Genomic DNA, 12,413 nt, shown 5'->3' with positions numbered 1-12,413 from the left:
CTATATAAACGTTCCGGAGCCATTCATCCGATTATGATGCAACTTGGTACACCAGGGAAAGCTTCTGTCCTATTATCTTCAACGTATGTTAGATGGCAAGCGAAACGTTTCAAGAAATCAATATTTTTAATAAAAAAAATTAATTGCTGTTCGTTAGTCTCGCTAAAACTCGAGAACGGCTGGACCGATTTGGCCGATTTTGGTCTTGATTTATTTGTGGAAGTCCAGAGTAGATTTAAAAGGTAAATAAATTAGAAAATGCTCGGAATTAAATGAAAATAACAATGTTATTTTCCCTTTGTTGTGTCCCCCGTCGGACGGATTCCTTTTACGTCTTTTATTTATCGATTGAGGCACTACGAAGTCTGCCGGGTCACTTACTTTACTGGTGGTAGGACCTCTTGTGAGTCCGCGCGGGTGGGTACCACCACCCTGCCTGTTTCTGCCGTGAAGCAGTAATGCGTTTCGGTTTGAAGGGTGGGGTAGCCGTTGTAACTATACTTGAGACCTTAGAACTTATATCTCATGATAGGTGGCGCATTTATGTTGTGAATGTCTATGGGCTCCAGTAACCACTTAACACCAGGTGGGCTGTGAGCTCGTCCACCCATGAAAGCAATAAAAAAAAAAGCTAGTTTTTAATAAAACCAGCTATAATATACAATTTAGAATGAGAGCCGGCTTTATTACAACACAAAACAATCATTCGTCCAATAGACCTAGAAATCACTATTATAATAAAAACAATGCAACGCACACACTTAATGTCGAAATAAAGCAATTAGAGCTATCTTTACATATTTTCATTTGAATTCGGTTGCATTGTTTGGGAATATTCTTGATTCAGCACGTTACTTATATCATTAACACGTGTAATTTAAAGTTCATTAGTCGTTTGATGCGTTGTGAGTGAGCACGTTCAACAGATGAGTCGTTCGGCGAGCAAGCCCAATACACGATTTACCAACTTCGCAAAATTATAATTTGCGTAATTACTGGTGGTAGGACCTCTTGTGTGTCCGCGCGGGTGGGTACCACCTCCCTGCATATTTCTGCCGTGAAGCAGTAATGCGTTTCAGTTGGAAGGGTGGGGCAGCCGCTGTAACTATACTTGAGACCTTAGAACTTATATCTCAAGGTGGGTTGCGCATTTACGTTGTAGAGGTCTATGGGCTCCAGTAACCACTTAACACCAGGTGGGCTGTGAGCTCGTCCACCCATCTAAGCAACAACAAAAAAATCGTGTCTACTAGTTTAAGAACAATGACGTATGCCCGTGGCTAACAAAGTAAAACTTAAAATATCTATGCACACAATGCCCGCTTTTTTATTTATTTATTTTATGAAAACCAAAGATTTCAAGGTAACCAATGAACGAGGATATCCGCATTATTCCGCGGTCACGACTTATTATCCGATACTATTCGATGCGTTAAATCGATTATTTTATTCGATGCGTGGACGAGCTCACGGCTTCCCTGATGTTAAGTAGTTACCGGAGTTGACAGATAACAAAGTAAACACCCCCACCCTTCAAACCGAAACGCATTACTGCTTCACGGCAGAAATCCTGGTCCATTAACGGTGCTTTTAGGTACCACAAGCACCGGTCACCGTCCTCGTCGAACCCGTCGCTTGCGACGCAAGGTTCGGCCAGGAAATATAGCCACAGACATAGCCTCTCGCCTCACAGTTTCTCGCTGGATCTTCTCAGTGGGTCGCGTTTCCGATCCGGTGGTAGATTCTGCGAAGCACGGCTCTTGCTAGGGCTAGTGTTAGTAACGTCTTCGGGTTAGAGATCACTACCTCGCTCAGCTACATTGGCATAGCCTCTAAAGGCTACCGCCAGCTTAGGTAGGTTTTTATTGGTGGTAGGACCTCTTGTGAGTCCGCGCGGATGGGTACCACCGCCCTGCCCATTTCTGCCGTGAAGCAGTAATGCGTTTCGGTTTGAAGGGTGGGGCAGCCGTTGTAACTATACTGAGACCTTAGAACTTATGTCTCAAGGTGGGTGGCGCGTTTACGTTGTGGATGTCTATGGGCTCCAGTAACCACTTAACACCAGGTGGGCTGTAAGCTCGTCCACACATCTAGGCAATTAAAAAAAAAAAATGGGAAAAAACCTACCTAAACCTTTTTTCCTACTCATTTGCTGGCAAGCCAGGGGCTATTCCAGCAACGCACAGACGGGGCTTCGGAACAGTAACGTGCTAAACACTAAAGCTGGTTTCAGATTACGCTATAATATAATAGCATATAGTATATAGTTCATAGCACAACAATATTTCGCATATTATTGGCTTACTATGCTATACTATATGGTACTATAGTAATTTTTTTGGTCAGGAGGAAATCGCAAACCTCGCATGAGACAGAACTCATGAAAAGGCAAAGGGGGGAAAGTGGAGCGTTTAGTGCGGAGCACATCTCTCCCATCACCCTCTCCCTCGGGACGCCGGACTAGCGGTCGTCGGCGCCACGACCACCAGCCCTCTCGGTCGGCAAGCTAACCGAAATCCGCCTAGATGGCGCCGGTTAGAGTGAGCATATGGTACTATAGTATAGTCTGAACGCAGCTTAAGCGACTAAAACACACACGAAAAACCAGATAAATTTAAAAACTACACTATAATCGTTTTAATGGATGCGACCTTCGTCCAAGGCGAACACATTTGAGCGTGGAGCTGATAGCAAAATGAACAACGTTGTATATAAGTGGCTTCACCCGTATTACCATGAGCATAGCGCTTCCTCCAAAGAGTCAAGGTCAAATGATAATTATAAAATTCGGAATCTTTTACCGTGTCCTTTACGCAAATTTTTTCGACTGGCCAATAGTTAAACCGGTTGTCGATAATACCAAATCAGGGAGAGCGTCCAGAATAGTGCCATTAACGTGTGGATAGGTGGCGTGCGAGCTGTTTCAATAAATGTATGCCACTTATATCGACAATTTTTAATTTTTTATTTATGTATTTATTGGGTCACTTCTAATTATTTATATGCCTATTTAGAAATAGTTCAGTTATAGCGAAACGTCGCTGGGATTTTAAAGTAAAAAATAAATACAAAAAATTGAAGTAAAGCTATTTAAATTACCAGAGTAGTTAGAGCTTTAATGACCTGGATTCATGGTACAAAATTTTAATTAAAGCAAAGTGCAAAGCAAAGTGCAAACCAAGATATTCGTTCGGCTAAAGCAGAGGCTCCCAAACTTATTTTGTCTATTGCTCACTTTGAGAATAAATTATTTTATAGCGCCCCCATTGTTTTCACCAGAGAAACACACTGTGTTTCTATGATCTGTGGTTTTCACCCACTTAAAAACCACTATAGCGAGGGCTCAGTCGGTGTCTAAGAGTCCTCCTAGATGAAATTACAAATCGCCTCGCAAGCCTTTACACAACGCCTCCATTTTTTTCTGGGTCTCTTGCTGCCCCCCTTTAGGACTGCAGCGCCCGCAAAGAGGTGTTATCGCCCACTTTGGGAAAGGCTGGACTAAAGGGCCACGCAGCTCATTTCCATACGCGTTTTGTTTGATAGCTGCAGTCTGTGGCTTGTTGAAAGCGTTTATGTTGGAACCCTCACGCGGCTCACGGGTGACCCTTATGGCGCAAACGGTTCAGTAAGATAGGCTAACCGGTGAGCACGGTTGTCTGAATGAAAATATTCGATTTGTCATATGGCGTTCAACGCGTTAAGTAATTTAAATCACTTGCATAGTTTCTCCTTTACAACTAACATCTCCGTGGGAGGAGATTTATGGTCCGGTCCATGGAAAGATTTACGATATGTTCTCACAGCGAAAGTCTGCGTGCGGTGATACTGTTACATATGCCCCTCAATAATAACGCTATATAAATAATAATTCAGACTAAGGCATTCTTGAATGCATCGTTTTTATATAAAGACGATTTATTACTAAAGCGCGGCAGAACAGATTTGGCTTGAGTAGCGGAAACACACATCGTTTCTTTTATAAAATAAACTAAGTGCCAGTCACAGTTTCCTATTTTAAAAAGAGCTCCTGAATCCATCCCGTAACAGTACTATACCATGAGATCGATAACATTGCAATAAGTAGTCATCATTATCCTGCCCTTCTCCCAGTTACCTGGGATCGGCGCAACATATTTTCTCCTTCCATACTCTTCTATCATATACCATTTCTTCGCTCACTCCCCTCTTATCCATATCGTCTTTCATACAATCCATCCATTTTTTCTTAGGTCTACCCCTTCCTCTATATTCTTCCACATTCATAGTTAACACTCTCTTACCAACCTCATTTTCATTTCTTCTCATCACATGTCCATACCATCCCAAACGCGCACTCCTCAGCTTCTCTCTCACAGGTGCCACTTTCAGACTTCCTCTAACAATATATACATTGCAATAAGTAGTATTCATAAAGTAATCGCTTTGGTTACAAAATAACATGCTGCTACTGAATTGATGTCGTGAAATAAATCATTTTTGCCAACAATCACAAGGTACCGCGAAAATATGCATAAACAAATTAAATTTCTGTCTTCGATAAATTGTTGAGTAATAAAATCGATAAAATTTATTAAAATGATTTTATTATTAATTCAATATTCTTCAAATGTGAATGTCAAATGTGGAATGAAAAAAAAACAGTGTTGCAAACACAGACGTATCAGTAGTATTAATATTCTATTTAAATTAGTTTTTATGAACTACATAATAATATATGAGGCTATTTGTGGACGTCAATAAAATTAATTTTACGATCATTTTAATATTTCGAATGTTGCATAGTTTGAGGTACTATGGCTTAACGGAAGCGGACTAGTATTATGTTAGCGGTCATACCTTCAGACGACACGTCTCAAAGTTAGTGCGATACCTGTGGATACTGCCTAAGATTTTTTTTTGTTTGAGTCCCCAATAGCTCTACTATGAGGTGTTTCAGGATTATCCATTCTTTCTGGGACACCCTGTATATTTATTCACACGACCAAAGTACGTTCAATGTCGTGCGTTATCAGTATTAACTTGCGTGTTATTCGAATGAAGCATTAATGTCACGAAATTCATTATCAACCTACCGTATTTCAGGGTCAACGGATGTCGACATTCCGGCGTCGCTTCTCCACTCTATGCAGAACCAGATGCAGAGTAAAGGTGGATACGAAATGGCGTACGGCGTCAAGGTAATTAACATAAATCATTAATAGTAATTAAGTTACGCCGGTAAGAGTAACGCCATCTATCGCCGAATAGCCGTAACGAACATCGAAGGATCTAGTAGCATCTAAAACGCTTGAGACGTACAACGCCATCTATTGTCAGACAGCGGAAACACACAATACTCGACTTGTCTGGAATACTCTCGACGATTCTAGGGGTGTCGTATCGACTATAAAAGCGTTGCAGAGCTAGCACGCAGTTGTTTAGTAATTGGAACTACTCGAAGCGAAACAGCGAACGAATTGCCTGAAGCGAAGCAGAAGAAGTGAATTAAGAAATTTTAAGTGTTCTTTAGGTGTTCTAAGTGCTACAATTTCAATTTATACTTCGGTAGAATTTTTATTTATCTCGAACTCCAGCGCGTAAAAAATAGATAATAATAAAAAAAAAATCCTTATTCTTACTTTTCATTGCAAATGTGGTTTTGTTTGTTCATGTTTAGTTAGTTAATAATTTTTTGTTTATTGTCTATGGGTTAGTAAGAGTTAGTTTTTGTTATTGGATATGGACCCCTCCTCGAGTGAAGGCTTCCCCTAGTCCTTTCCACTGATATCTCTGTCCTTGCCGATAGTATGCCAGACCTTTCCTATTGTTTCGTTTATGTCGTCAGCCCATCGTCTTAATAATAATTAAGCAATTTAAAATTACCAGGGTAGTTAAAGCTTTAGTGGCTTAGATTCATGATGCAGAAAAAAAAGCACAACTTTAAGTGAAGCACACTTTATACTGGTGGTAGGACGTCTTGTCAGTCCACACGGGTAGGTACCACCACCCTGCCTATTTCCGCCGCGAAGCAGTAATGCGTTTCGGCTTGAAGACTAGGGCAGCCGCTGTAAAAACGAAGACGTAAAACTCATGTCTCATAGCGGCATTTGCGTTGATGTCTATGGACTCCTGTGACTACCTAACACCAATGGGCCGTGAGCTCGTCCACCCATCTAAGCAACACACTTTGTGTCTTTTTTCATTGGAAAAATAGTTTTGCAATAAGTGAACTTACCTTAGGTTAGGCGTAAATTACAAGTATTTATTAAACGAATATAGTTTTTACGGTTTAGTGAAGTAGTCTTCCAAACGGGGACTAGCCGATATAACGAATACGGTTAGCTGTAGTGTGTGTTAATAACCGATCCTGTGGACCGAATGGTAAACACTCGACTTCGCCTTAAACACGTCATTACGGATCCTCCCAATACACTAACGGTGCTTTTAGGTACTTCAAGCACGGATCACTGTCCTCGTCGAAACCGTCGCTTGCGACGAAGGGCTCGAAGAGTAAATTAACCCATAAACATAACCCACTGAGTTTCTCGCCGGATCTTCTCAGTGGGTCGCGTTTCCGATCTGGTGGTAGATTCTGCGAAGCACTGCTCTATGTTATCAACACTTCTGGTTTGAACTCCGTGAGCTCACCTACGTAGGGCGAAGCTGAAATAGCCTCTCAAGGCTATCAGCATAGGTTGGAGAAAAAAAAAAAAAACAAAAAAGTATTGTGTGCTTCAGCCATTCCCCTAATGTAGAGGGGCAGGGACCAACTCCATCCACGAGTTTCGACCTCACGATGTTGTCCCATGTCATCATGTCCTCGCCTAACCGCAGTGCATACGCGACTACATATTAAATTGTATTCTTTGTAAATATTCCAGGTTTACTGATGCCCATCGCACCATCAAGGACCATAGTGACAAAACAGAGTCGAGAGTGGCAGAAGGACGGTGTGTCTTATTATGATCTAATTAAACGTATTTATTTTAAGTTTAGTTTAACCTCTTGTTGTGTATATGTATAGGAAGACCATAAAAAAAATCTAAACGAAATTGTAACGTTACCTATATTATTATTATATTTGTTTAAAAAAAAAAAATTACGTTTTGGGGACTATGAATTTAATTTAGTTAGTTATTTGAATTTACATTAATTAAGTTCCTTTGTGTGTTTAAGTTACGATTGTACCGGTTCGTTGAAGGTGTTTTACGGTTTTTGTAACTTTTTTTTTTTTTTTTGTATTGGAAAAGAAACCGTGAAATTAATGTTAATTAAACGCATATTAGCTTGCAACATTACGATCGAGATGAGATTGAAATATGAAATCGCATCAATACTTTTTTTTTATCCTGGCAACTACAGCTGTTTTTGGCGGGACGAGTGACGTTTTGTATTAATTTTGTCGGAGCCCGTTCTAAAAAGAATAAAAGAAAACTAATTGGAAATTAAATGGCTGGATACGGCTTCGCGATCCTTCTAAAAACTCTCAACGAATTCCCGCCATTTTACTTTAGATTCAATAAAACAACTGACGGTCTTAAAGTAATAAAAGCCAATTAAAAACCGCAAAACAATATCAGTAATCAAAAAAAACAACAACAGGGATAAGAATTAAAAAACAAAAACTCAAGTTTACAGTTCAATGTGAAAAAATTGTAATTGCACATACCTGCATATCGATACAGTCATTATATAAGTTATAATATATATTTAATAATAAAAACCTTTAAGATTGTGTACTCACTCCGGCGGTTCGTTCTCAATTTGTTGACATTTACGTAAATAATATACAAAATTTGGTTTCCACGACAACATACAATAGCAGTTATGTACATTGTACATAAAAATTCGTTACCAAATATTTGAAATAGAATTTTAACTACGAAATATCTTAAACTTAATGGGAATAGTTAAGGGCTCTTCGAGGCAACTCAACGAAGGAACAATGGTTTTATCATAAATTACTATCCGTTAAGATGAGATTGTCTTTGAATTTATAACATCTAAGACCGTTTTGTAACGGAACCTTGGACCGGACAACACTTTAAATAAGATAATAGAGAAAAAAAAAAGTTTTACATTAAATGCAATCTAAGACTAAATTCAGTTGACGCACAGGGTCGTTGTCCTGGTGCGTGGTGCGTACGCCAGCTACCTACCCTCTAGATTAGGGCAAAGTACATACCTTTGCGGGCTAATTAAATTTACTACAAAAGCTGGAGGGCCGCAGAGAAAAACAATTAATAAAAATAACTTAAAAAAATACAGGGTAATTAATAGCTTCCAGAATTCCCCCAGTAATATTAAAAACTTTGAAATTATGTCATGGGAATGGAATGTTACAAGAATAAAGATAAATAATACCAAACATTCATTACATGCTTTGTCAAAGTATTCTATTATCCAAACTATTTATATCCAAAACTATTTTCTGATTAAAATATGGGTCGCGGGTAGCATGAAAACGGGCTGTTGTTTGGACAGCCCTGCTCTTCATAAAATATGTACTTACCAAGCCGACAAAGTACAAGCATGCGTGGCCTTTATTTGTAGTTGTAATCGTAAATACACGTTTTCATTAGTGTGACGGAGCGGTTCTTTCTTTTTTTGATACCTATGCTGATAGCTTTGAGAGGCTATTTCAGCTTCTCCTTGACGTGTAGGTGAGCTCACGGGGCTCAAACCGGGAGTGTTGCTAACACTGGCCCTAGCAAGAGCAGTGCTTTGCAGAATCTACCACCGGATCGGAAACGCGACCCACTGAGATGATCAGGCGAGAAACTCAGTGGGCTGTGTCTATGGGTTAATTTACTCGTCTAGCCCTCGAGGATTACAATGGTGTTTGGTTCTGGCAGCCATGTTTATATTAAATAACACGGGATAGTATCTTAGTATGGTAGAAATTTTTAATTTAGAAAACCTTGTTGGTTTTTCTAAACATTTTGAACTATTTGAGTCGATTTGAGACATTGCTTTACCTTTGACATATTAAGCTCGTGTACTTTCACGCAATTATTCTTGTTGTCGTGTTAAATTACAAATCCAATTAGTCGAATCACTCCACTATTGAACCTAATTTAAGAACCCGATTTTTTCTCGAAAATATCTACTTTTTTGTATACAAAAAAAATTTGACGTAATTTTATCGTCAATTGTGTATTTTTAGTCAAAATATTCTCATAAACTTTAGAATATTCATAGTTTTATTATATATAATATTATAGTTAATTAAAGATTACTTACTGTCTTAAGAAGTGTGATAAAACAAATTATTATCAACTACCGGTGAAATTTTATATGGACTTCTCATAAAATTTGATTTGCTTACAAACAATTTCTGTATACTATAAGCTAGTGGAAATATGGTGATCATATTCGGGTATTTTAAAAGATGTTATTAAAATCAGTTGTTAAATAGAGACTTTAAACATTTGTTAACATTTTAGCTGCCGTATTCATACAGAATGCAATAATTAATTATACTGGTGGTAGGACCTCTTGTGAGTCCGCACGGGTAGGTACCACCACCCTGCCTATTTCTACCGTAAAGCAGTAATGCGTTTCGGTTTGAAGGGTGGGGCAGCCGTTGTAACTATATCTTAGAACTTATATCTCAAGGTGGGTGGCGCATTTACGTTGTAGATGTCTATGGGCTCCAGTAATCACTTAACACCGGGTGGGCTGTGAATTCATCCACCCATCTAAGCAATAAAAAAAACTAGAATCATCAGAATCACCTAACGCGTTTAGTGCAATAAAAAAAATTACCTATATTGATTGATACTTCTTAAACATTGACATGACAGTTCTATCAGTTCTATGTCAAAGAAATGTTACACTTCTCAGGGCAGTATTTGATTATGTGTACGTCCATATGTGTGTACAGTCTTCTTGCCCGAACGTTTTTTGGGCATCGAATGACTGGAGAGTTTATACAGGAGACTGAAATGCAAATATATTTCATATACAAACGAATAATTAATTGAATTACGCATGTGATACGACCGTGTTATAAGTGAATCGTATTTACGCATTTTCATTCTGTTGCATTAAGGGAACGTACCCATACTACGTGACCAATTTTTTTCGTTTTTTTAATCATAAAACACGCAAAAATAAAAAATAAAAATTATAATAATTTGGTTCGCGCTATATTCGAATATAGGTCGAAAAAATACGAGATTTCTCTCACTAAAATCGACTACGTGACAAAAACCTGAGACAAGCAACGGTCCCGTGACTGACCGTAGTATTTTAAAGACTCCCCCCCCCAAACGGGTCACGTAGTATGGGTACATTCCCTAATAGGGTTATTTTAATTCGGTAGGATAATAATGTTGGTTATATTTGAATAACTGTGCTTAGTGCGAGTTTTTTAATGTAAAAAGTAAAAGTTAGCTCATATTTGTATGGAAGGGGATCGTTCGCCTACGTTTGCCGCTAGGGGCGCTGTTCCAACTGCATACAAAATTGGGCTAACTCGTACGCTATCGAGTACGTTAAAAAACTCGCACTAAGCATACAGACCTTACAAAAAAAAAATGTAACTTATCTCTTCAAGTTTACTTATTCATTGTCAATGACAATATCATTAGCCATTGATTCCCGAATAGACTGTTTTTAAATGAAAAATTTGACGCCAAGAAAATGTAGTTCAATTCACTTATTCACGCGGTCATTGGCACAAAATATTCTTCCATAGTAGTTATTTTATTGGCCGTATTATCGCATAATATATTATAGTTTTATAAATCTATCTCTTCTAATATATTAAACACGTGATTATTATATGTATTTTTTGCATCTCTGAAACGATTCTAATCAAGTTTTGTTTTTAATTATTATTTTTTTCTTTTTTTTCTTTTTTCCTACCTAAGCTGAGAGCCTTGAGAGGCTATTTCAGCGTAACCCTAACGTTTGTAGGTGAGCTCACGGGGCTCAAACCTGATGACGTTGCTAACACGAACCCTAGCAAGAGCCGTGCTTCGCAGAATCTACCACCGGATCGGAAACGCGACCCACTGAGAAGATCCGGCGAGAAACTCAGTGGGCTGTGTCTGGGAGTTAATTTACTCGTCGAGCCCTTCGTCGCAAGCGACGGGTTCGACGAGAACAGTGACCGGTGCTTGAAGTACCTAGAAGCACCGTTAGTGGATCGGGAGGATCCGAGATGACGTGTTTTGGGCGACGTCGACTGCTTTCCATTCTGTCCGCAGGATCGGAAATGTTGTTTTTAAAGTTTACCCCTATCCTTTTATCTCTTTACAAAAAAAAAACACAATTTTAGACACGATAAAAACATGCTTTATAACGCCATCTCGTAGATTTCTGAAGTAGTCTCGTAATTACTATATACCTATAGTAGAATTATTTTGTCCGTGCAGTTTGGGTCATAAAACATAGCCCGACTAGGGCGGTGAGCATGTTGCGCGGGAGCAGCGCCATTATCGATAAAAACAAATGAGTCATCGAAGGCAGGTTACACGGTGGCGGGCTGGTATACGAAGGTGATGAGACATTGCTATTTTATGAGTCATTTGTCACTTACCTGCAAATTATAGTACATTATGTCTAAGGGATATGTGTTTTCATGCATACGTTCTTTAGTGACACAATGGCTACTCCTTTGTTTTGTATCAAAACGGCAGAATTTATGCATATTAGTAATATGAATTGTTACCACAGAATTATACTAGATGGCGTTACAAAACAGTATTGGTTACTGCAAAAATAGAATGAAATATTTTGATAAATGCCACCAAGTTAATGAAATTTGGATGTATGTATATTAATAAGAATCGATATAGCCATTTTCAGACATTCTGTATATCGGGATCTTAATGGGATAAACTTCCGTCTCGGTAATTCTAATAAAAATATATTGCTTGGCCATTCAAGATCGCGAAAACTTAAGTTAGTTTTGAAGTTATTATATTACTTTATAAAAAACGTAGGTACTTAATGGTCGTGCGGTCACGGGTCATCACCGTTAGTGATTTGTTGGAAATATTAAGAGATTAAAAAAAAACGGGAGCGATTTTTTCGCCCAAACACAAATTGCTGTTTCTATTGCATTAATACAACTTTTAGACTCTTTAGAATGATGGGCTACTAACAATCGTTTGCACGAAGGACCGTCTTGAAGAAACGGGCCAGATAAACACTAAGCAATAGGGTTTAACCCACTCGTCTGTCAGCAGTAGAATTCATGAAGAAAAACATTTCATGTTATTAATTAGTTGAATAGACTATTACATATTATGCGATAATACGTATGACGTAGAATATTAGCACAAATAAGGCCGTCAGCGCAAAAATGGCCTAAGCTTACCGTAGTTAGTATGGAGATGATGAAGTTCGAAGGTTAATTAATCCTTTACAATACTTCGTAGGTAAAAAAAATACGCGTTAAAATTATGTTTACAGAGTCATCT

General features: G+C 38.6%; 1 protein-coding gene across 1 annotated transcript in view; it reads left to right on the top strand.

Annotated features, from left to right (window-relative positions):
• LOC692865 (CDC42 small effector 2-like protein) overlaps nucleotides 1-7,065 on the top strand; it is a 49,676-nt gene extending 42,611 nt beyond the window's left edge. Inside the window, 2 exon segments of the mRNA NM_001046710.1 lie at nucleotides 5,083-5,177; nucleotides 6,861-7,065. Of these exon segments, the coding sequence (NP_001040175.1) occupies nucleotides 5,083-5,177; nucleotides 6,861-6,869 (104 nt within the window). The 3' untranslated portion in view covers nucleotides 6,870-7,065.
• The last annotated feature ends 5,348 nt before the right edge of the window (nucleotides 7,066-12,413 follow it).

This window comes from Bombyx mori, chromosome 7, assembly GCF_030269925.1.
Source record: "Bombyx mori chromosome 7, ASM3026992v2".
Taxonomy (NCBI): Eukaryota; Metazoa; Arthropoda; class Insecta; order Lepidoptera; family Bombycidae; genus Bombyx; species Bombyx mori.
The sequence above is the reverse complement of the archived record's forward strand: the minus strand, read 5'-3'. Positions and strand labels throughout refer to the sequence as shown.